Source organism: Carassius gibelio, chromosome B21 (genome assembly GCF_023724105.1).
Source record: "Carassius gibelio isolate Cgi1373 ecotype wild population from Czech Republic chromosome B21, carGib1.2-hapl.c, whole genome shotgun sequence".
NCBI lineage: Eukaryota > Metazoa > Chordata > Actinopteri > Cypriniformes > Cyprinidae > Carassius > Carassius gibelio.
Genome location: NC_068416.1, coordinates 7216511 through 7242914, shown reverse-complemented (window position 1 = coordinate 7242914; position 26404 = coordinate 7216511). Strand labels below are relative to the sequence as shown.

The window sequence follows — 26404 nt, the reverse complement described above, 5'->3', positions numbered from 1 at the left end:
AGTGTAGACAGTGTCATTGATTATAATGGAAGTGTTGCCGAGCGAATCACAGATAAACTTCTGCTGAACTGAGGAGATTGACAGCTCCAGTGATTATAAAGGTGGTGTTCTTTCATTCCCACTGGAAATAACACATGATTTTCATGCTATTATGAGGAACAATGTGAAGGTGACTGTTTAGTCACTAGCTTGGTTTACTAATGCATAAACAGCAATAAACTATTTTGCAGCAGAGAATGTATGACAGTACATGAGCCCTTAAAATCACTTATGCAAATGTATAAATAGGTTACTGGCCTAAAATGGACCAGGGTTCATTCCGATAGTCTAAATGCAAGTCTTTAAGTTAAAACTACCCTAAAAGATTAATTCATATAATTAAATTTATTAACAAATTCATAAATAATTAAATAAAAATAAGCTTATTTTTAATTGGTGAATTAACTTTTTCTTTTCTTTTTAATTTATTTTTGTAACTAGAGATTGCTTCACAGCTTTAAAAAAAATATTAAAAAAAAATCATCAATCGACCATTCAATCAACCAATCAGATAACTCTTAGAAGAAGCTTCATTTTAAGGTTTGTGGATTGTGTCAGCTGAGTCAAGGGAAATCAGGAATTTGGGTCTGTGGTAGAAAGAGCTAGAATCCATTTCATGCTTTAGTTTTTGGATCGTTTTATTTTATAGCTGATATTTTCGTTGTAGGACCTGTCCTGGCCCCAATCATAATGACTTCATCTCCTACCTGTCTATCGCAAAATAAATCTCTCTTCTTCTCTATCCATCCTTCTGTTTATGACTTCGGACTCATATTGCTTAGTGGCCTTCTTTCTACCTTTTATTTTTTGGCCTATTTGCTTCTTTTCAAAGCATCCTTCCTATCTTTATGAGACCTGAATCTCTTTTTTCTTCTCCACAGGGCTGTAACAGGTCACAGAGAACCCATTCCTGATGACAGCAAAGACAACATCACCATCTTCACCCGGATCTTGGACCGCTTGCTGGATGGTTACGACAACAGATTGCGCCCCGGACTAGGAGGTACGATAAATGCGTATACACATTTCCTTCCTCATTGTCTCCAGTGTCTACAAGCTGGCCTTACCGTTGGCTTGCTGATGGAGCATGCTTTTCATCAGTCTGTCTTTCATATATTACACTTCTTAGCACAAGTCTCACACCTCTGAGATCCATGACAGATTGTGTTTTGGAACAGTGAATTACTCATCTTCTCTCGGCAGTGTAATGTTTATCAATAGCAAAATCTGTCACAGAACGGCGCTCTCCTGAGATCGCTTACAAATCCTAAGCTTAAGGAGCCCCAGGAGCCTCATGAGTTGAAGACGGCTGATGAAAATAAAGAAACGTCTTGACAGCTGCTGTGATGGTGCACCCACAGATTGCTCATGTAATCATAATGAAGAAGCTGATCGGATCCCCTGGTCATTCTTGATTCAGAGCACATTAAATGCTGAGCATCGATGCACTATATTCTACGTCCCAATGACATTTATAGAAATCTCCCACAGATGTCCATTAGACCATCTCCCTCTGGGCATATTTTTTATCCTCCACAGAGGTCTCACAGAGTGAATCCCTAGTGACCTCTAAAAGTACAGACCCTAAATTATGAGCCCAGCTGTGGGCAGTCAAAAATCAAGATGTATGCTTTTATTAAATAGGCTAAGTCAGATTGGCGCACTGAGAGCTGCGGGCTGATACTGTGGATCTGGACGGCTTCCATCGCCTGGCTCGCGTCCAATCACCCCTTTCAAGCACCATCAAATCTTTCCATTTCCACCCTGCTTTACATACAGTAGTTGCTGGTGTGTATTACAGTACTCATCACATCAAAGTTGCTAACTGGAACGTGATGACTTACTTCAGATGGTTAAAGGCCTAGAGTGTGCCACACACATGGCATTTTTAAGTTCCCATATTATAGGCATTTAAAAGTTCACAATTTTATTTTTGGGGTCTGCTTACAAGATTTAAAGTAGATTTTTCTCATAATATAAATATCTATGGTACCTATTTTCACCCTCTGCCTGAAACTCTCTGTTTTAAGTCCTGTCTCTTTAAAGTAAAAGGCTTAGTAAACAGCTCAGTCTGCTCTGATTGGTCATCAGTCCGAGTGTGTAGTAATTGGTCAAATGTTTGTGTCAGTTTGTATCAGAAATGTAATGCCAATTACCATTAGTTTTCATCCCCCGAGGCATCGTGAGCACCTGTAAAAGGTGATGCTGTATTGGAACCCCATAAAATATTTTTTCTCTCACAGTGAAAAAAATCTGTATCTCATCGACATAGCAAAATCATTTTCCCAAATGTTTTCTGAAGCTGGGCAAAAGCAGCAAAGTAGGTGGGAATTATGCAAATGTGTAACATGGTGACGTACGTAGACACAGAAATATTGGCAGGAGTACAAAGTGTTTCGAGCCAGTTTTTTGCTGGAAAGAATGAAGGGGTCATGGACTGAGAAATATAAATTTTTAATAGGTCATTGTTATTAAAAAAAAAATGGAAAAAAATCTGCCAAAACGAGCCCGCCTCCGCAGAAGATCAATACCTGCTTCTGCATCGTTGCCTGTTTAGCCACGCCCACCGATTTCCATATGTAATAGGTAAATAGTAAGTGGGGTAAACAAAGGTTTTTGCAGAAATCAAACAATATACTTAAAATATTTAATGAAGATCCAGGACACATCAGTAAGCACTTGATCCTTTGTTTCACTAAATTTTTGCGCGGATTCCTTTTTTGAAAAAGTTTTTCAAAAAGACTGAAACTAAAAGATGATGCTGTGCCGAATATTTTGGATTCGATTGTAATGTCCCAACACACAAGTGTGAGAAACTGTTTTTATTATGTGCTCACTATTGCTTTGTCTGTTATAACAGATCGTTGATATGTACTGAGCAGATGTGGAAAGAGTACAAAAATATTCTACTCAAGTAAAAGTACCATCACATTAATTAAGTTTTACTTAAAGGTGCTGTAAGGGAACTTTTGTAAAAAAAATATTTTTTACATATTTATTAAACCTGTCATTATGTCCTGACAGTAGAATATGAGACAGATAATCTGTGAAAAAAAATCAAGCTCCTCTGGCTCCTCCCAGTGTCCTATTGCCATTTGCAGAAAGTCATCCGCTCCCGTTAAGAAACAACCAATCAGAGCTGTGCTCCGTAACTTTGTTTGTGTTCAAAATGTAGAAAAATGTATATAATAAGCGAGTACACCATGAATCCATTTTCCAAACCGTGTTTTTAGCTTGTCCTGAATCACTAGGGTACACCTATAATAAGTGTTTATATTCGGACTATTTTAGATTGCTTCAGGGGTACCGCGGCGGAGTAACCCAGTACCTTTGTGATTCTTCATAGACATAAACAGAGAGAAGTAGTTCCGGCTACAATTTTCTTCCGCAAGACGCAATCAGTTCTGTTTATTAACCGCTAGAGCGTCAAAAGTTCCCTACCCCAGCTTTAAGTACAGTCTAAAAATCTACTGAAGTAAAAGTAAAAAGTATCTCATTTAAAATTTACTCAGAGTAAAAATTACTTATAATTTTAATTAAATTCAGCTAAACTAATCATATATACATAACTGATAGCCAATCATAGCTGTCCAAGTCTACAATTCTCAATGCCTATTCAAACAGAGCGTTCTGATGAGGACAAAAAAACTTCCAAAACATGATGTTTATTGATGTAAAAATCTTGATAAAAATCAGGGAACAGCACAAAATAAAAATAAATAAATAAATAAACAGAGGCAGTTCATGACCCCTTTAATGGCATTTACATTATAGTCTTAAGACTTTGCTGGATCCTAAGTTGCGAGGCATAGCTCCCTATCTTTCTTCTAACCCATTCTAAAAATCTGCAAATCTGCTGTCAGCCCTCTTAAAATCAGTAATTTTGTGATCTTTATGAATGCTTGCTGAAACCAGGAGCTGCAGTGAGCCAAGTGAATTATTTGACTCTAAATCCCCATTAACAACTTTAAAGTTCATTACATAAAGTATTATCCTTCCCTCTAGTCAGTGGTGAACCCAGTCATAGACGACATGAGGGTGACAATGTGTCTTAAATTTCTCATTCAGACAATCTCTGTTCCAGTGAATTCTTGAAATAAAACAATGAAATACACCACCATAAATGGACCTGTTTTTCAGTTTGGTCAGGTGATATTAGACATATATCTCATTGTTGTCTTTACAGATTTACAACTTTCAAATGAATTTACATATTTGCTCTTACACATACTCTTTCTTTCTCTTTTTGTCCAATCAGAAAGTGTGACTGAGGTGAGGACAAACATCTATGTGACAAGCTTCGGGCCAGTGTCAGACACCGATATGGTAAACATGTTCTTAATATTGCTTAAAGTTTTTATACAGATTAGATTTATGTGAGGATTGAGTTTTTTCTTTCATTCTTTCTGTTTAAATTTTCATATTCGCTTATGTTAATATTTGTCTGTTCCTCAGATTTATAGCTTTTTTACATGATGTATTATGCTTCATCCAGGGATGGTTACATGTAATTAATGGCAGATTACCACATGAGAAAACTGAGATGTTTTCTTTGCTGTTGAATTTAAAAAGACTTGTTTGTCAAATTTGCCATAGAGGAAGACATAGTACCATCCTTTATTTCCCTTTGTCCCAGTGAATGTGTGAAGCCGTGTTCCTTCATGGACTCATTTAAGAGAGAAGATAATTGGTTGCGAGAATGCATGGAGAAATGCATGCATCTTAATCATGCACACAATTGGCTGTGGTTTGCAAGATGAATCACCGCAGCCATGCGGCAGCACTTTGTATTTTGTCTGAAACATAATTCTCTAATTTTCTAATCGTGAGAAGAAAAACATCACAATCTGTCAAATTATACAGAGCATGAAACGATACTCAAATTACACAGCAATAATCATCAAGGTTAATTTTTACATAATCAATCTATAAAATGTATGCAAAAATTCTGCATTTCTAAATATGTCTTATGAATTGCTCCACTTCAAAAAATAGAACTGCTATTATGAAATTAGTAGGAAGTTACACGATATCTGTTACACGGAGGACTGTGGGAAAGTTTATCACAGAATCTAAGTTTCTGTAATCCACAACTACAGCTCTCTTTCAAGATGTTTGTGAATACAAAAAATATAAATGTCACAATGCCCTACAGTAGGCCTACATACAGTATGTTCTGTAAGTGTTACCAACCCAAAATGTGGCTGTGAAGTACCCAGAAGACTCTACAAATCACAAGCTTGCTATAATTGGCTGCTGTTGCGATAAGGAAAAACTCATTATCTTTGATCTATGCCTTGAAGTGAGAATATCACATTCTGCATGAGAGCCCAAGTATGTTTTTATGACTTATCTTCAGCCTACTCTGCAATGGTGTCAAGACCGAATTAGAAGACCGAGGCACAACCAAAGCTGTCAGTTTCAGGATGGACAGTGGATTTGGTCGTTAAACCCAGACAGCAGGTTCTGAATTATTTGGCCGCTGCATCGTCATGCAATGACAGGAGATGTGGTGTAACAAGCAACGCTGAAGAAATCCTTTCGGAAGGTGAAGCACTGTGACTGTCTCGCCAGCTACCTGGACGAAAAAGAAGTGCAGGACTTTTGTGCTCCAGCTAATTTGATCAAAAGTCTGGCATTGACACACACCAGCTCATGTCACCTGATGGAATTTGGGTTTCTTACCACTGTCACCTTTGGCTTGTGTAGTTTGTCTTTAAAGCTATCCAGGCCAATACGTACCTATGTTTCTGCAAAACTCAAAAAGTGTACCTATACATAGAAATCCCTGCTGTTTCTATTTGGAATGAACACTAGAGACAGATGTACTCCAACAATGGATTTTTTTATTTTTCATTTATTCTTTCTATTTAAATTCAGTCCCAAATATTGTGTTACGACTTAACAAAAAATTGCTGAGAGATTTGAAAACTGATGTTTTTAGTGTTGTAAGTGGTATAAGTTAAAATAACATGGTTGTATCAGTGAATGCATTTTTTTTATCACTTCTGCATTCACTTACATTATCGTGTAGGTTTAGGGTTGGGTTTGGTTTAGTTATGTTGTTTTCAAAAACGATAGAGCATTTACCTTTTAGCGACTCTCCCTGGACATTTGATTTCTAAACCACTGTAATACATATTTGGAGCAACATAATAAAAACGTGCCACAGTCACATACAGAATGCCTGTTTTAGCTTTTATTTAAAAACACTTAATATTCAGTCAATTTTATTGATTTGACACCATTGACACTACTGAGTGTGAATAAAAAGTAAACTGAATTGAGCTGAATAATGGCACTATTGTATTCTGTAGAGCTGCTTTATAGCTGAAACTGAAGTTGTTTCATAACTGATGAACTTTAAAACACTGACACTACTTTTGAGCTGAATAATGACATTATTTGCTTGTTAGAGCTGCTTTAAAGCAGAAATTTAAATTTGTCTCATGAAGTTTACATTACTGCTTTGAAATAAAGATAATTTGACGATCATCTTCTACTATGGAACTGCTCCCTACACTGGCCACCCCATCGACTCCTTTGACAGAATAAGTGCCCTTAATGGACTTCCCCAAAAAGCCAGTTCCACACAACCTCTAGCTCCCCATAATCATGGACATCCTCATAGGCATCTGCAGAGGTGTTGTCTTTTTGGAAGTAGAGACAGCTAGTGTGCCCTCTAGTATTATATGGGGCGCCATTTGTAAAGCGGCTCACGCTGAAAATAACAGCAACATTTAGTCACATTTAGCTTCAAACAATGTTTAAAAAACTGGTATGAATTTTTTAGGGTCACTTTTTAGCACATTTACAACAATATTTGTCAACTTAGAGATATTTTAAATAGTTAAATATAAATATTAAATGTTAAATATAAAATGCTAAATCTAAATCTAAATGTTAAATCTTAATCTAATTCTAAATGCTAAATCTAAATCTTAAATCTTAAATCTTAAATCTTAATCTTAAATCTTAAATCTTAAATCTTAATCTAAATCTAAATCTAAATGTTAAATGTAAATGTAAATGTAAAATCTAAATGTTAAATATGAATCTAAATGTTAAATCTAAATGTTAACTCTAAATCTAAATGTTAAATGATAATCTAAATGTAAATGTTAAATCGAAATGTTAAATTGAAATGTTAAATCGAAATCTAAATGTAAATGTAAAATCTAAATGTTAAATATAAATCTAAATGTTAAATATAAATGTTAAATCTAAATGTAAATGTAAAATCTAAATGTTAAATATAAATCTAAAGGTTACATCTAAATGTTAAACAATGTTAAATCTAAATCGAAATGTTAAATCGAAATGTTAAATCGAAATCTAAATGTTGAATCTAAATGTTTCGGGTGAAACTAAATATTTAGCTAATATGTAAATTCAAAATTCAAATAACCGGAAGTGCCAAAATAAAAGTTTGATGAGGTCAGTATGTGTTTATAGCATTGTGTCAAATAAGTAACGAATAAAAACCATCTCATCCCAGGAAATTGTTTTTGGACATGGATTATCATGATAATGACTACCTAAAATAATAAACACGGAGAAACTGTATTTGAAGTGTAGGGTAGTGTCACTTTTATAAAAATGTTTGCATGCTTAAATTCCACCAAGAGACTATGCTCTCGGCTAACGCCGATTCGTTGGACCTTTTGAGCGACAGTAGCATCAATATTTACCATACCTGGTCAGAGGGCGGGGAAATAGGCTCTTGCTGGCGTTTAAGCATGCAAATATGACAGAGAGGGATGACATGATGAGTGATACAGTCTATGGTGAGGACATAACATTCAGTCAAAGTGAGACCCCTCGCGGCTGGCTATTATGGCTACAGGTCATCATAAGTCCCACACTTTTCATAATAAATATTTAGTTTCATCCGAAACATTTAGATTCAACATTTAGATTTAGATTTAACATTTAGATTTAACATTTAGATTTAAATTTAGATTTAACATTTAAAATTTAGATTTAACATATAGATTTAACATTGAGATTTAGATTTAGTTTTAACATTTAGATTTATATTTAACATTAAGAATTATATTTATATTTAACATTTATATTTAACATTTAGATTTAAATTTATATTTAACATTTATATTTTATATTTATATTTAAAATTTAGATTTAGATTTAACATTTGGATTCAGATTTAGCATTTAGATTTAACATTTAACATTTACGTTTAACATTTAATATTTATATTTAACTATTTAAAATTTCTCTAAGTTGACAAATATTGTTGTAAATGTGTTAAAAAGGGACCCTCAAAAATTCATAGCGGTTTTTTAAACATTGTTTGAAGCTAAATGTGACTAAATGTTGCTGTTATTTTCAGCATGAGCCGCTTTACAAACGGCTCCCCATAGTATTATAGCACATATCGATGGGTAAAACCCAGTTTAGGCATTTGAAAATTTGGAGAAGTGTTTATTAATGATATATCATAGATAGCCTAGTTGTGTTATATTGAGGCTACAGTTTATGTGACGATTGGTAACATAAACCTTGTTTGGTGGAAATTTGTAATTCCTTCATGCATACAGAGAATGAGTAAACATTCATCTCAGACTGTTGTTATGCCATCACAAGAGTTATTTTCATCGTGCTGAAAATAACCGTCCATAATAAGTGATCTGGTGTCTCTATGTGACGTCTCATCAACCCCCCATGATTCCAAGTCATTGGGTTTGCATATGGGACCATCAGTCTAAAATGAAAGATTCACAGAAACTGATAGAATATGCAGGCTTTGCGACACGATTCTGAATGATCAGTCAGTTAGCAGAAGATAGCAGTGGTAAAATGTCTCAAGAAAAAAATACTGAACCAATGTATAAAGTCAAAGCTGTTGGCTCCTCTAGTCTATGACTGTGTTTACAGTCACTAGCCTTTGCGGTGGCCTGGCAATGTCACATTATACCTTGAGGAATGCTGCATTGAATGCTGTTAGAGTTATGTTACTAATGACTTACCTCATGCAATATTGGTCATTCATTACCCATCTAATCCATATTGCAAATAAAACTTGCAAGAACTGTCCGAAAGGGCATGCTCTGGTCTGATAGTACTGACTCTCTTCATTTTGTGAGAGTTAGAATGTACAAGCTTTCATTAGTCAACCAGGAAAAAAGTTAGAAAAGTTACAAAAGTGTCAGTTCCAAACAAGCAGGTCATTACTTTCACTGGAAAAGTGCCTTCTCATAGAGTTCGCCAGATCATTATACTCTTGGTAGAGTGTTCTAGCAGCTATTGGGTGTTCTTGCCCCTGCATTATAAAGTCTAAGTTGTAGACAATAGTATATCCATGTGCTATATTAAAGGACACATGTCCAGTTTGTAATGTTAGTCTTGTGATCTTTCATCACAGGCCTCAGGAGTAAGCTGAGAGAAATGAGCCCATGCTGTCTGCACCTGAGGTCAAAGTACAGGTGCTTCATATAGCCTACTATTCAGCTTGCCATCTTTTTATATTCCCATACTAACTCAACCTAAATAGTATTTTTGGTCTTTCCACATTGTACAACGTCAGGTATAGTTCTTTTAGTTGTAACTTTCTCATTACTTGAAGATCTCAGAGGAAACACGTCCCTGTGACATTTAAAAAATGCACTGCATCGGCTTCATCAGCATCTTCTAATGCACAATATGTAGTTCTTTTGACATCGGCTTTATTACCAAAATCACATTTAGACTTTTTTTTTTTTTTTTTTTTACCCTGAGCCTGCATTTTTGGAAATGCCTCAGCCTTTTTAGAGTTCATCTTTTGTCCTTCCTGAAGGGATTGTCAGAGACTTACTTTATTTTGGGCCTTAAAGAAATTCTTCTTAATTCATTGCAAGATTAAGCTGGATAGAATCCATATATCAGATCAAAAGCGCTGTAGAATAATCTCTGAAGTTACGCATGAGATACTAGTACAGGTCAGTTATAGGCTAGAACAAGCTAGCATCAAACTATTTGCTTAGAACCTTCTAGCAAAGTCATGACATTACTGTATATTTACACTCTATTCTGGTTGTTTTTGTCATGTTCCTTATTAATTTGAAGTAGTTCAAGTAGTGGTTCCCAGGTTGCATACTGAGAGCTTTTTCAACAGCTTGTGCAAATGTCAGATTTGCTTCAGATAACAGTATGTGTTGTCAGGCTTTGTAGCAAATCTCTGTTATGATCCTGTTCATGCTTATTCAGATTTGTCGCAGACTCATTGTTCACATCACTTTGTAGGGATTTCACACCAAAGTGGGTCGCACAATCTGCACTTCTCCGGCTTGGATGTGCTTCTTATATTACCTCAAGACATTATTACATATAACCCAGATTACATTTCATCTCTTGGCAGCACCCAGTTTGTTTTTGTTTGTATGGGTGGTCTTAGACTTTATACTTTATATTTTATGTCTATGGATGGATGTTTTATGCTTGTTTAGTAAATGCTGTTCTGTTTTATTTTATTTTATTAATATTGTTTTTTTTAAGTGCTGTTCATCTTTTTTTGTTTCATCTATTTTTCTTCATGTATCATCAACAACAATAATCATAATAATAGTGTTTAAATCTTGGACAACTTGATCATATTTTCAACAAAAAAAGAAGTGCTTTGAATTGCTAGTGCTTCAAGGCAGATTTCATACAACTGTGAATGGATGGATCATGTTTATTAAATCAGACAAATTACTATTATTTCAGTAGTTAGTGTGTGGTAACACTAATATAACAGCAACGATATCATTACATTAATGTTATTATTTAATTGTATTGCAGGTTTGTATAATATTCTGAGTTTGCATTTGACTGTTTGTATTCATTCTGAGGAATTCTGAATGTGTTTTTGTGCAGGTGAGATGAGTAAATACATGTTCATATTAAGTCTAGAACTACAGTGACATCATGTTCACACAGCATAAACAACGCTGAAGAAGTCGGAATAACTCCGATATTTTCTTCTGAAATAAAAAGTAATTTGTTTCCTTAAAAGTAAACTGATTATATAACTTATAATTATTATAGTGTTATATAGTTGTTATATAACTTATATAATTATAGTGTTCCTGTAGCTCAATTGGTAGAGCATTGCGCTATGTTGTGGGCTCGATTCCCCGGGAACACATGATAGGTAAAAACTGATAGCCTGAATGCACTGTAAGTCGCTTTGGATAAAAGCGTCTGCTAAATGCATAAATTAAATTTAATATAATATGTGTTACTTGCAATGTGTTGCCCCTAACACTGCTGTTTTATATAGTAATATCTCAGAAAGCAGGACATTTTACCAAGAAGCACATCTGAGAGAAGACTGCAGAAGATTGCTATTTTTTTTACATTTATTGGTATTATTATTTTCTCCATATTGATTTGGTAATGCAGTACCAGTAGTTTTTACATGTTTGTACCTCTTTTTACTCATATTTGTCAAAAGTGCTATTGATCCCATTGTCTGAAACTAATAAGGAAAAAGTAATGTTGAGGGCACCTTGAAGTTGTGTTCTTGGAATCAAAGAACTTTATGTATTTGATGCCTTCATTATATTCTGACAAGTCTCAGTGTAAGTTGTCAGTTTATTACCTATTCTGTTCCCATTCCCATTTCACAAGCATTACTGTGGTGGAATGACCTCATAAAATGACTTTTTTTCTTTTTCTTTTTTTTCTTTTTCCCTAATCATCCTCATCAAAAGGGACAAAAATAGCACAGTGTCAAAATTCTTCTAAATATACTATGCCATTGAACAGATGCATGGTCTTAAAAGTTCCCGGGGCAAAAACGGCATCTATGCTTCCTACAGGCCTAACATTAGTGCAATTATATCACCGCAGCCTTGACCGAGTGCCTGAGCTGTCAGTCATGACATTACACTATTATGGAAGAAATGAGGGAAAGACATTAAGTGAAACAAGGTCAAGAAATAGCTTATGAGACCGGTAAAGAGCAGAGCACTTATGAGATGGCCTCGTCTGCAGATTACGACAGACATTTCTTTCACTTAGTTCTTTCACTTTACAAAGCCATCCATAGAGTCATTATCTCTAGGTTATTTCTGCAGTTTTAAGTATAGCAGATGTCATCGTGTTTTATACTGGAACCATTTTTCCTTTCACCTCCACCCTAGATCATCTTCTTCATCATCCTTCATCCATCCTTCAGTTTTTTTTTTTTTTAATTTCTCCTACCAAGCCTTTTAGCTTCTATTTTTGTTTCTGACTAATGCTTCTTTTTCCACCTGTCTTGTGAAAGATTGCACTGCTCTGTAACATTTGTTTGCTCGTCTGCACTGTCATTGCCCATTCCTTCCTTTCTCTATCTTGGGTTTCATCTGACAAGTCGTCTGTTTTGAAATTTAGGCCAGGCTAATTCGCCCCAGGTGATGTGTCGAGCCTTGTGCAAACTGAGGATGACATGGTTAGTCGGGAGTTTGTCCTGTAGCATGAAAAGTCCTCATCTCTTTTCAAGTGGAACTCAGGAAACCACGGGCATCTTTGACACATTGCCTCAACTTAGCTCTTAAATGTTTTTTTTGTTGTTGTTGTTCAGGTAAAAGTTAGGCTTTTATTCATATATTCTAACACATTTAATGGGATAGTTCAACAAAAAAATTACAACATTTTTTTTTTTTAAATCCGTTAAGACCTTTGTTCATCTTTGAAACACAAATTAAGATCTTTTTGATGTAATCCGAGAGCTCTTTGAACCTCCATAGACAGCAAGGATACTACCATAGTTAAGGCACAGAAACATAGTAAAGACATCGTTAAAATAGTCCATGTGACATCAGCTGTTCAACCGTGATTTTAAGAAGCCACACAAAAAAATGTATTGTGCACAAAGAAAACCAAAACAAATACTTTTATTCAGCAATTCTTCATCTCAGCGACACCCTCAGGCGCCATTTTGGAGAGTATCACAACGTATGTGTTTTTTACATCCAGGAAAAGCATGCAAATGCATTGTGATACTTTGCAAAATGGTGCTAGGGTGATGCAGAAGAATTCACCTCATAATGCAGCCTATTAGATTGTATTTACAATGCCCCTACAATTCAAGTTATATATTCAAATAAAATAGCTATAATTTTGCATAATTCAGCGAAAATAGTTCCAAACAAAGCCAGATAAGAACATTTGCATGTCTTCTTTGTTCCTGAATAAATCAGATTATTGAATGAATTGTTTGAATGAATTATTCAATGAATCACTCATTAAAGCAGGGACTTACTGCCACCTATGGCGGTTTTAGTGTTACATTTATTTATCAATGACAGGCCTAAACCTGACAATGACCAGCACAAAAACACACTCAGCAAAATATTGTTTAATTATCATTATTGAAAAATATCTCCCAAAATATTGAGAATTTTGTTAATATTGCACACCACTACTCTCTTTACCATTTATGTTTCGCAATGATTAAACATTGTAACCAATCATAAACTTGATTGTGTCCATGAATGCAGTTCTGAATCAGGAAAGGCCTATTTGTAATGCAAACCAGTTCTAATAAAAGCACTTTTCTTTTTGGCTTTTGTCACGGAAAGTATACTGGCTACTGGTTGAAGTCAAAGGGATAGTTCACCCGAAAATGAAATTAATGGACCATTGACACTCCATCTACAATCTCAATTGGAAGTGTCAATGGTCCATTTGAGAGATAGGTTGCAGTAATGCCTCACCTCACGCACCGACTGAAGAAGAAGACGCGAATGCGCTCAGGACAGTTCAGACATTGCAGTGAAAAAAACCAGACATAAATTATGTTCAATTTCTTGCACAGACCAATCGTTTTGTGTCTTTACACATCAATGCATCATCACGAGCCACAGGGTTTAATTTGGTTTTGATTGTATATATTTTATGATTCTCAAAGCAGTGATTCCCGTCGACTGACATTATAGGACCAACAGACTGCAACGGTTTGAGTTAAAAATCTCAGTTTGTGTTTTACTGAAGAAACAAAGTCACCTACATCTTGGATGCCCTGGGGGTAAGCAGATAAACATCACATTTTCATTTTTGGGTGAACTTTCCCTTTAAGGAGAGTGAATTTGTCCTCCAGTGACTGCAAACTCACAGTCATGTTGCCATTCTGATATCGAACGTCCACTTTTCCCATTCAGTTACCAAAAGATTTACATCAAGGTCGTTCTATTTTCCTGAAGATAGACTCAGAAATACATCAACAAGGCTGCAAATGTGGTTTCATACTGAGCATCTCTCAGTGTGACATTTCTTAGTCTGTGCTCATTCTTGTTGCTACCCAGTGTCATTGTAAATATGTGCCTCTACCTATGTTTCTGCAAAACTAAAAAAATTTACATTTACCTACAAATCGTTGCAATTTCAATTATACCAATTATGATTTACAGCGTGAGAGTTTTGATTAAGAAAGGCTGATGAAGTTCCTTGCACAATATTATGACTTAAAAACAAATGGTTCGACAAAATAACACAAACCCATGTAGAAGGAAATTCAAATATCATGGTTGCATCAGCAAATCACTTTTGCATTTTTTAACACTATCAGGTAGGTTTAGGGTTGGGTTTGGAGTATAGTATGCTGTTTTCCAATAAGACAGAGCATTACATTTTAGCGACACTCCTGGGACATTTGAATTCGGAACCACCACAATACTTATCTGAAGCAACATAATAAAAACACAGCAATACGTACCTGTACGAATGTTGTACTTATGGCTTTTTAGGTGCTGTACCTTTTATATATACATACATTTTTGGTTAGTCAAGTATGCAGTGGCAGTTTTCTGTTGGTTGATAACCTGAAACTGAAGGTCTAAAAAGGAGTTTTAGTTCAAGGAGTTTATCATGTGTAACACCACTTTCCAAATGATATATTATACTAATTAAAAATTATGTAATTTTATACTGACCTTCATGTTTGCTGCAGCTCTTTTTATCAGATAGGTAGCATAGTGACCCCATCAGTCAGACTCCAAAAGAAGCATGAAAAACTGGTAAAAGTCATTATTTAGCAAACATATTTAAACATTACCACAATGCTAAGTCGTTTATTAATGTGTTGTGCTGCCAAGGTTGCTGTGTGTGGGCTGCCCGTTTCAGTCACAGTGTGTCCTTGCTCAAGGGGAAGCAATAACCAAATTAGGACTCAGAGAAAGATCGGGTAGAAGTTAAGTGAGATGTGCAGTCATTGTTTACAAGATTTCAAAAACTTAGTTTTTTATATAAATGTACCAGTCAAATACTGAGTATGTCATTACAGTATATAATACTGATTGATAACATATCATGATACATGGATTGCAATACAATATTTTGCGATACAATGTGATACTGTAACTAAAGCTTATTTATATTGGGATAATTCTTATTTTAGGAATATGATATATTGTAAGGTAAGCTGTCATTAAGAACACACCACCATATGCAAACCTTAGCAAAAAATAAATAATAAAAATGATTTAACCAGAACACAGTGGGATCTGCATTTGCAATAATTAGTCCCTGTAACATTCAACGTTATTGAAACACTTTTTATGCTGTATGAGTAAAGGAGGATACATAGAGTGCTTGAAGGATCCTTCAGTTAAATGTATAATATGTATAAAATGTATTTTATAAAAAGACGAAATATATATTTTTGGACCCTGCTCTAAAGGTTCACAGTTTAAAGGGTTAGTTCACTGAAAAAATGAAAATGATGTCATTAATGACTCACCCTCATGTCGTTCCAAACCAGTGAGACCTCCGTTCATCTTCGGAACACAGTTTAAGATATTTTAGATTTAGCGCTTTCTGTCCCTCCATTGAAAGTGTGTGTACGGTATACTGTCCATGTCCAGAAAGGTAATAAAACATCATCAAAGTAGTCCATGTGACATCAGAGGGTCAGTTAGAATTTGTTGAAGCATCGAAAAATAGCAAAAACTACGACTTTATTCAGCATTGTCTTCTCTTCTGTGTCTGTTGTGAGAGAGTTCAAAACAATGCAGTTTGTGATATCCTGTTCGTGAACGAATCATTCGATGTAACCGGATCTTCTTGAACCAGTTCACCAAATCGAACTGAATCGTTTGAAACGGTTCTCATCTCCAGTACACATTAATCCACAAATGACTTAAGCTGTTAACTTTTTTAATGTGACAGACACTCCCTCTGAGTTCAAACAAACCAATATCCCGGAGTAATTCATTTACTCAAACAGTACACTGACTGAACTGCAGTGAAGAGAGAATTGAAGATGAACACCGAGCCGAGCCAGATAATGAACGAATGATTGTCCTATTCTCAACTGCACAAAACGCCCCCAATTCAAGAGACAGCTGCAGCCGCGGGACGACCCTTACACCTGATGCGCCAGCCTCTTCAAATGGGAAGCGGCGGAAACAAGGTAACAGCGGACGTTACCACAAAAGCCCAAATTATGGCACACTTCAGCTTTGTACGCCGAAACATGAACTGGAACAATCCTTTCACTCTCCATTACCAGCAGCAAACTACATTAATGCTAACATTAGTGGCGTGCTCTAATGCTAGTATTTCCTGTCACTCAGGATTTATTCAGAGATGAAGACTGCCATATAGTGGTCAGGAAATAAACTTTAAATGAAACAACTCAATAATATATCATATAATATCGATATTACGTTTTTAAGAATCGATAAATTATTTCCAAACAAAATATCGCGATACTCACATGTATCGATATTTTCTTACACCCCTAATATATAAAACTAATGAATTTTTGCTCCTAGCTTATTGACTTGTCAGTGTGTTAAGGCTGCTGTGTTAAAAGCTTCTTGGGCAGGGTATACAAGAGGACAATTTGCATCCTTAATGGGTGGCATCCATGAGTGCTGGTATTGTGTTTCCATAGCTACAAGTCGTTATGCGGTTTGCACAAATCCATGCTGTGTAATTGCAAAGCAATGTAAGAATCTCGGTTTCCCAAGTCTCAGTCTAGATGTTCTCTCTCAGATTAGTTTATTGCCATTACCCAATGTCGGATCTCTAATGAGCTTTCAGTCGGATGGGTGTGATAACGTTTTTGTTTGATTGCAATCAGGACTTTGAATTATGAGTGCTTCATGATTTAATAACACGCTTTGACTTTGCAAGTTAGGCTTATGAATGAGAATAACTTTGTCATTTTCCCTTGGTCCAGGGAAACAGAATCACACAAAACTTTTTTTGACCTTGAAATATGTGCAACGTAACCACCAAAGCACTGGACTCAATATTTAATCAGACATGTCACAAAATCAATAATAATTATAAGTGGGGAGAATTTGACAGTTCAAAGCTTGTTAGATGCTGAGGTAGTAGGTCTTACTGAAATCACAAAATGAATATAACTGTTCATGCACCAGTTCATTTGGATCTGTTTGTGTTAACTTTAATACTTCACTTTACGTTTAAACATTACTATGATAATAATAATAAAATAAATAATCATATGACAGGCATTCTGTCTCCCAAAAAAATGGGTTTCTCCTAAAAAACATTGGGTTCACAGTCATGTGATGTGTTAAATGTGTGATAGTGTTCTCATATAAGAGTTGACATACTTGATTTTGTACTTGTTATTGCCACAGGCAATATTTGAACCATGCATTCTGTGTTGAAATGTCTGTTTTTGCTTTGGGATTTATGTTTATGTTTTGTGATTGCGCCAACTGCTATTTACTTGACACCCTGAGATTCCAGTTGGTGGAAAACATAATGTACTGGAGCCATGGAAACCAGCAAACAAACTGGGTCAGCATTAGGGATGTCAGTGATTAATCGATGAATGATTAATTGTCGATAAGCGATGGAATCGATTAAAGCTATTGATGGTCGGTTAACCTTTTAAATTTTGGGCTGCATGCAGCTCATGCGCAAAATGTGTGAGCAGCTGTGAGTGACGGTGACGATATAAAAATGCATCAACATTAATTCATAATGGACAAAAAAGAAACAACACAAGGTTCTTCAACATGGAAAGCAATAGACATGTTGTAACTAAGTAATTTCACCAGATAATTATTTCATAGTGTGCGCTTTGCAGGATAGTTAGTCTATTCATTCCTGCAACTTGTTAATTAATTCCTGTGGCTTAATCATTTGTGGCAACTGTTCATGTTTCATTAATTTTGTTCCTTAAATGACCCATGATTTCAGGAATTGAGGGAAAAATCTATAAATTGTAACAAATTGGAAAAAATGGGATGCTTTAAAAAAAAAAAAAGCATAAGTAATAGGCCTAAAATAAAAATAAAAATGTGTTTTCATTAAAAATGTGCACTATATCTGACTTAATTAAGATTTAAAACAAAAAACACTCCATAAACAAGTTCACAGAAAGATATGGATGACACTGCACATTCTGCATTTGTTTGCTTTATTTTACAAGAGCAAAAAATCTACTGTTTTTATTGTGAGTGTGCTCAAATAAAAACACTTTTGTGGAATAGATGTTTTTTTTTTTTTTTATGTCTCAGCTGTTCAGGATTTTTGCCGAATGAGACGTTAGCAATAATATCCACTATCCAATAATATACATTCTGCAAAACCCGCACTCGCTCCATCCTCGTTTGCAGGCACGCACAGTCACGATCTAATGCACTGTAAATGCCGGATTTTTAAAAACAAATAGGCCTACTAGAATGCAAAAATCTGACATTTTCCGGGAACAGGATCCAGCAGGATCAAACTATGTACTGGTCATAATAGACTACTCACACAAAAATGTTTGATGTGAGAAACTGTAACAGCACCGATGGAAGCGGTTCTCTGACTGCGCAGCACAGCCAAATGAGCCACAGTTACATTTGGGATCATTTTATTTTAAATGCCATAATGTCAGCTGAAAACATTGCAGTTGTGTTTTAAACTACAACAACGAGCACAACAAAACCATTTCAAGAGGCACATTTAGCGGTCTCCATGCTGGAAAACAGTCACAAAAGTAAATTATCTCAATCATACTCTCTTCATTTTATCAAATGATCATAATCACATCTATTATCCTGCTACTAGCATTTTATTCAAACTAAACCCCCTTTAATTCCAGTGGAAAAAGTTTTTTTTTTTTTTTTTTTGAGTGGGTTTTGCTCATCCTGTCATACCGGTGACTGTGTGCTGCTGCAATAGATGCATTTTGCAGCATTAAGGTTAACGATTAATCGATTAATTGATTGTAATTTAAATGACAATCAATTATGGAAATGATCGAAAATTGACATCCCTAGTCAGCAGCCATCTAAAAAGCTATATTATTAGAGGAATATTAAAAAGCAGATAAATTAACACATTAACTTACAGTGTACGGCTCGTTGCCTAACATTCGCTGAGTTTCCATTCAAGGTAGCAAATTTAAGTTATGTGCAAAATTGGAATATCTCATAAAACATTAAGCACTGATTCCATCCAGTGAGTCAAAAAGAACAAAATTGGCACTAAATATCACTAAGAAAAAGCAGGAGTAGCAACTTTCTGTAATGATTTTAATGTATAATAAATTACTCACGCCTCAGAATTAGCAAACAAAACACAATAAATGCGCATTCATTGCTTTCGGAGGTAGATGCCTGCTGTTTGGGATTTTTTTTTGCCATTTCCATCACTTATTTCTGATGCAATACTTCACAATGTGCATAAAAACAGGGTAATGGAAACATACTGCATCTTACATTTGGCAACCCACATGAGCGGGGGAGGGGAAAACAATGCACTCCAATATTTTGAATTTATACTGCAGTGCTCATTTTAGCCACTAGCTGTCAATATTCCAAAATGCATCTTTAATGACAACATTTTTAATGAACACCCCCCCACACACACACCACCCGAATTGGACATCAGTAATGCCCTGTGCAACAATGAATTCCTGCTTCTCCTCCTCCTTTTAAAGCTAATGCTTTCTCATGGTTTTGCCAAATGTGTTTTGTCCAGCAGTCAAATGCTGAAAACCCACAGTGGCAATGGCTGTAATGGATGAATGACAGCCAATCATGTACTGACCGGTCAGATTGCCAGCAGAGAAGAGAGATGCTTTGGAAGGTTAGATAGAGAAAACAGAGGGGAAGAAAGAAAGAATCACACAATACAGTAAGTGAGAAACAGAGATGACAGAAAAATAACAGACAAGCTTATTTGTCCCCATTACTCAATGGCCCATTTCCCTTTGTCTCCTGTGAATAGAGAGATTTCAGATCTCTCGTAGCTTTCAGTGTGCACATTTTCTTTATTGTGGAAGGTGATTGTAACCAGCACCAGGGCTTGGCTGTCTGCAATACATGCAGGTAATTTTTCTGAAATAATCAGCAATCAGGCTGATGAGACGGCCTGTTTGAATGTCCCTTTTCTCTGTGTGGTTGCTTTCATTATCATATCTGTTCAATAATCAGAGTGATGCATGAATGTGAAGAACACACAAAAGGCTTTAAGACAGGAAACAGGTGGGTTTCAAAATGGTTGTATTGTGCATGATTCTATGGCATTGTTTAAATGTATTTCCTTTTTGGCAGACATCAGACTTCTCTCTCTTAAAAAAAAGTTATTTTTTTGCTTGGTAATAAGTCATATATATATGTGCTTATATTTCTATATGCATGTAGTTCTGACGTGAGTCATGTGGAACGACTTAAGCCTGATTAATACTGTCCTTGATCATAGATTAAAATAGAAGAATACATTAAAAGCATTGCATTCTTGTGAGTGACTATTCATTCTCTGTTTGATGTGGGTGGTCGGTTATAGACTTGGAGCTTTACATCTGCTTTGGATTCAAAGAAATGTTGCAGCCACTTTGATGAAGCACTTTTCACCAGAGCTGCTGGTGTAAGAGCTGCTCCGATCTCATGTAGCAGCAGGGAATCAGAAGGCACAGATTGTATTTCAGACCGCTCTTTTGTGACATGGCCATCTATAAGTAATCCACTGCAGGAGACCCAATGCACCAAACCTAATGAAACTGTTAAAAATGATACAGCACAACAGCCGCGTTATCATTCTGCTGTACATGTTAAATGAACGCTTATAATGTAATCTCATTCATAGTTACACATTTAAAGGGTATAGTGTTTTATAGATACTTCAAAGATTTGAGTTTTACAGTACTGAATGCATGTAGAAATGTTACCATGCTTTTTCAGAATTATAGCAATGCAACCCTTAAATCCCAGATTTCACACCCTTTGATTTCTTTTAACTTTTTCCCCACAAATAAAATCTCCATTTGATTGCTTAAGTGGATTAAAGAGGTTGGCTGAACTGCAGTGAATTAAACAGATCATTAGATTGATCGCTTCGTTGGATGCTGTTCCACTCAGAAAACAGTACAAAACTCTCAGCTGTCTGCCTGTTGTCTCCAAGCAAATGTCTGCTGCTTGCCTTTTGAGCATCTAAGCGTGTTTTAGGTGAACATTTTTTTTTTTTTCAGCACAATTTGCGCAGTAGCGTGTGTCCCGTTAGTTGGCATCACGCTTGCTCGTGTCAGACATTCTTGTAGAGCCTGTGTCCTGCAGATAAGCACTTCGATTTGGATGACTTCACGGCTTGCACAAACTGGCTAGCAGCTCAGTGGCTGGGAACATCCTCTTCTGCTGCTTAGACAAAGATATTCAAAGTAGCTTCAATTAGGAGCCAAACGAAGGTGGCCTGCCCACAATCTTACGGTCTCATATCCACGTATCTACAGCAAATGCAGTTTAAAAAGAACCCGTATGCCATTCTGTGAGAGTTTAAAACCATTTCCAATTATCAAAATGTAAAAAATAGTATCCATTTAATAATAAATGGACTTCCTGACGGTTTAAATAGTTCATTATTAGCCATATACATTTTCGGTAGACCGGAATATAGTAACAAAAGCCTCAGTGATTCATTCATAGAACATTCAGCAACGACTGGAATCTCATAAGATGCAAGTTATAGTCTTTAAAAATTAGCTTTTCAGTGACCTTAACACACAAACTCTGACCCATTGAGCCATAGTGCTCATGTAGGTGACGTGAGTTTGAGTTAGTTTCTGTTCCATTAAACATAAGTCCTGAAATGGAATAAAACATTACAAGCGAACTGCAGCATAAATATTCAGACATCTTATAAATCTTTCTCAATCATCACCATCTGAGGGTTTATTTTGTTTTTCTGTTAGATAATGGATGTTTTTTTCCCATCATCCCTCTGAAGAGGAGCTCAAGTGGTTACATTGTCCTCTCGCTTGCAGTGCTGCAGTAGGGATAAAAACTAAACCCTCATTTTCACTTCCCACTTAGGTTTAAGGTTCTTTTTTCCTCCGTTTGAAGTGGCTTAGCATTAACAACACCTTTCATTTGGGGTTGACAAATCCCCACACTCCATCTCACAGCTCATTAGCTCAGCATGTCATGCCACAAGCCAGCGGCCACCATTTTTGAGTCCGTCAGGCGCATGTTGCTGAAGTGTCTTCAGTAGCATTAGTCCTATAGGTAGAAGTCACTTCTCCTGGGGTCTTCCTTCTTTTCATTTATTCTTCTACTGCTGAAATGTAGGTCAAAACCCAGTGCCCCAGCAGGGCAAGTGTGAGAAAAGCCCACAACACTCTTTCTTCTTCTCTTCTGCGACCTTGCATGGATCAACCAGACCTCTGCACAGGAGTTTTGATCTTTAAATTAATCATAATTTGACAATACGCTCGCTCTTTGAAGAGCGGCTCTTGTGTGAATTAGATGAGCATGTTAGCTCACTTATTTCTAATTGTATATTATGAAATTAATCCTTTAGAGACTGCATGGACATGTGGGGGAAAAAAAGGTGATCAGGGCTTATGCATTGTTGATAATGATAATGCCACATCTTACTTTCAAGAAGGAAACTTGCACAAAACACAAAAGTGTATTATTCTTGATTAAACAAACGTTGATGTTCTCGTTCATTTTTTTTCACTCTTTTCTTTTCCATCTCTTCAGAATTCTTCTGCCATAATTAACACATTCCATGTGCTATAATTAATAGAGATGACTTAAAGGGGATAAAGTAAATTCTTAAGAGTGTGGAAATGGCTGTGGGAAAAGCAGAAACAGAACGAGGAGAACTGTAATTAAACGGCTGAAGAAAGCCCACTGAAACAGGGTTTTAAAATTAGTGGAATGGCTGAAAACTTCATTGCAAATCATGTTTCTGGTAAGTTATATGCTCTCCATTGTTTGTGTTCTCAGGGTTGTTATTCTCCACCTGGGAGACTTTGGCAATGAAAGAGTACAAATATTTGAAAGAGTGTTTCAGATTCCAAGTACAAGTCAAACTCTATGCATAACATCACAGGCATGCTGATGTTTCTTCAGACAATTATTTCTACTTGTCACAAAATTGGTAGCAGTAAATTTGGCAAATGACAGCAGAAATGTGAAGCTCATATTGCTTCTATTAATTCCTTTTAATTTATTTGCCTATTGTATCCAAGAGTGTCTCCAGTGCAAGACATTGATAATCATCACACTATTGGCACTTTCCACAGTCATTTGATGTCCGAAATTTTGCTTTACACTGGATGCAAGTGGTGCTATAAACATGAGTTTACAATGTCATTGAAAAAGATCAACACATTTTCAATTCAATTAAATTCAGTTTATTTGTATAGTGCTTTTTACGATACAAATAATTGCAAAGCATCTTTACAGAAAATGAAGTTTCTACAATATTTAGTAGTAACTCATAAGTGGTGGCTCTCAGTTTATGTGCATATGACAGGAAATTTCAGAAAAATTAATACAAGACTATGACGAGTGGGGCGGGGCCGAGAGCCGTGGAGTAATTGGAAATCAGCGACACCTGCGACACTCACCGGTCTTGAGTCCCACAGAGGAGATTGGAAGGATATAAAATAGGAGCGACAACAGTGAAGTACGAGAGAGGACAGGCCTGGATTTTAGTTGTGTTTGATTTTTGTTAGTGCGCGGCAGTTGTCCGTGAGGGGCTGCTGCGCAGTTATGTCTTTATTTTATTATTAAAGTTATTGTGATTGTCTGCCGGTTCCCGCCTCCTTCTTCCAACGAAAGAACATTGTTACATTGGAGCCGAAGCCCGGGAGGAAGGAGGGACGCTCTGCAGAAGATCCCTCGCCGCTGGAGTGAACCTGCGGTGCCATCGAGCAGGCGTAGCAGTCGGGCGCCGTGGATGCTTGAGGTGGTGGGCTAGAGTGAGTTGCCAGGGACGGACGAGCTCACTGCCACCCGTGAGGGAGGGGGGGAGTCGCCGCCGTTCACCAGGGGGCCGGAGCCTGCTGCCATCCTTGATTGAATCGGGAGGAGCAGGGAACGGGGGATTCCTGCCGGCTGCCCAAAACTGGAGGAGCCGTCGCCGTCCACCGGGTGGCAGAGGAGTGTCTTGCCGTCCACCAAGGGCCGTCCAGTGCCACCGGCAGGCAATGCGGAGGAGTTTGAAAGGATATAAAATAGGAGTGACGACAGGTGAAGGACGAGAGAGGACCAGGTCTGGATTTTAGTTGTGTTTGGTTTTTGTTTGTGCGCGACAGTTGTCCGTGAGGGGCTGCCGCGCTGTTTTGTCTTTCTTTTATTATTAAAGTTATTGTGATTGTCTGCCGGTTCCCGCCTCCTTCCTCCCACGAAAGAACATTGTTACAAAGACATAGTCAACAGCAATTATTATGTAGATTGCATAGTAAGCAGCAAGGCTTGTTAATTCTGTATGTTTCAAGATTAGCATCATCTGAGGTCCTCTGAGAGGTTGGCATCATCTCTTCTCAGGTGTTCTGGATCCAGACAGGAGCTTGTGTAAATCCTAGTTACAGCAAAACAGTGAAACAAATAGAGACATAATTAGCATAGCTGCTGTTTCAGCCAAGTAAAATTAGTTTAACCCAAGATAAAGAATAAGAATGTGCATTTGATCAGATACAACTGCAGTCACAAATTATGAGATGCATTATTCGTAGATTTAAACAGAGAGAGTGTGTCTGAACCCCGAACAGTATCAGGAAGGCTATTCCAGAGTTTAGAAGCCAAATGTGAAAAAGCTCTACCTCCCTTAGTGGACTTTGCTATCCTAGGAACTATCAAAAGTCCAGGGTTTTGTGACCTTAGGGAGCGTGATGGACTGTAGCGTGGTATAAGGCTAGTTAGGTACGCAGGAGCTAAACTATTTAGGGCCTTATAGGTAAGTAGTAATAATTTTTAACTGATACGGAATTTAATAGGTAGCCAGTGCAGAGACTGTAAAATTGGGGTAATATTATCGTATTTTCTTGACCTCGTAAGGACTCTAGCTGCTGCATTTTGGACAACCTGTAGCTTGTTTATTGACGAAGCAGGACAACCACCTAGAAGTGCATTACAATAGTCTAGTCTAGAGGTCATAAATGCATGAACTAGCTTTTCTGCATCAGAAACAGATAACATGTTTCGTAGCTTGGCAATGTTTCTAAGATGGAAGAATGCAGTTTTTGTAACATTGGAAATATGATTTTCAAAAGACAAAGTGCTGTCTAATATAACACCCAGATTTCTGACTGTAGAGGAAGTAACAGTACATCCGTCTAGTTGCAGATTGTAATCTACAAGATTCTGTGTAGTGTTTTTTGGTCCAATAATTAATATCTCTGTTTTATCCAAATTTAATTGGAGAAAATTATTTGTCATCCAATCTTTTATATTTTTAACACACTCTGTTATCTTAGATAATTTAGAAGTTTCATCTGGTCTCGTTGAGATATATAGTTGAGTATCATCAGCATAACAGTGGAAACGAACCCCGTATTCTAATAATATTACCAAGGGGCAACATGTATATTGAAAATAGAAGAGGACCTAGGACAGATCCTTGTGGCACTCCATATTTTACTGGTGATAAATTAGATGACTCCCCATTTAAATAAACAAAATGGTAACAATCGGACAGGTAGGATCTAAACCATTTTAGAGCCTGCCCTTGAATACCTGTATAGTTCTGTAATCAATCTATGAGTATGTCATGATATATGGTGTCGAACGCAGCACTAAGATCAAGTAAAACTAGCAATGAGATGCAGCCTTGATCTGAAGTTATTTGTAATTTTAACAAGTGCAGTTTCTGTGCTATGGTGGGGCCTGAAACCTAACTGAAATTCTTCAAATATATATATATATATCCTTTTTTTTTTTTTTTGCAGAAAGGAGCTCAATTGAGCAGACACAACTTTTTCTACAATTTTCAAGGACAACACAGCACTTACCCATAGAGACAAGTTAGACTCTCTCATCCTTATCCTTATTTTTTATTTTTTTTATCGTTAAGCCTGACAAGGCATGCCAGAGATGGCGTCCATAGAGCCAGTCTGAAACTTGAATTAAACCCAGAGCATTTCTTTATTTATAGAGTCAACAAAGTTACAGGCAATGTCTTGTAAAGATTTACAGTT

The 26404-nt window shown here is 36.5% G+C and overlaps 1 protein-coding gene across 1 annotated transcript in view; it reads left to right on the top strand.

Annotated features, from left to right (window-relative positions):
* The window catches only part of LOC127985714 (gamma-aminobutyric acid receptor subunit alpha-3-like), a 181317-nt gene that overhangs the window by 52662 nt on the left and 102251 nt on the right, over positions 1 to 26404 (top strand). Inside the window, exons 3-4 of the mRNA XM_052587784.1 lie at positions 921 to 1042; positions 4298 to 4365. Of these exons, the coding sequence (XP_052443744.1) occupies positions 921 to 1042; positions 4298 to 4365 (190 nt within the window). The remainder of the gene's footprint in view (positions 1 to 920; positions 1043 to 4297; positions 4366 to 26404) is intronic.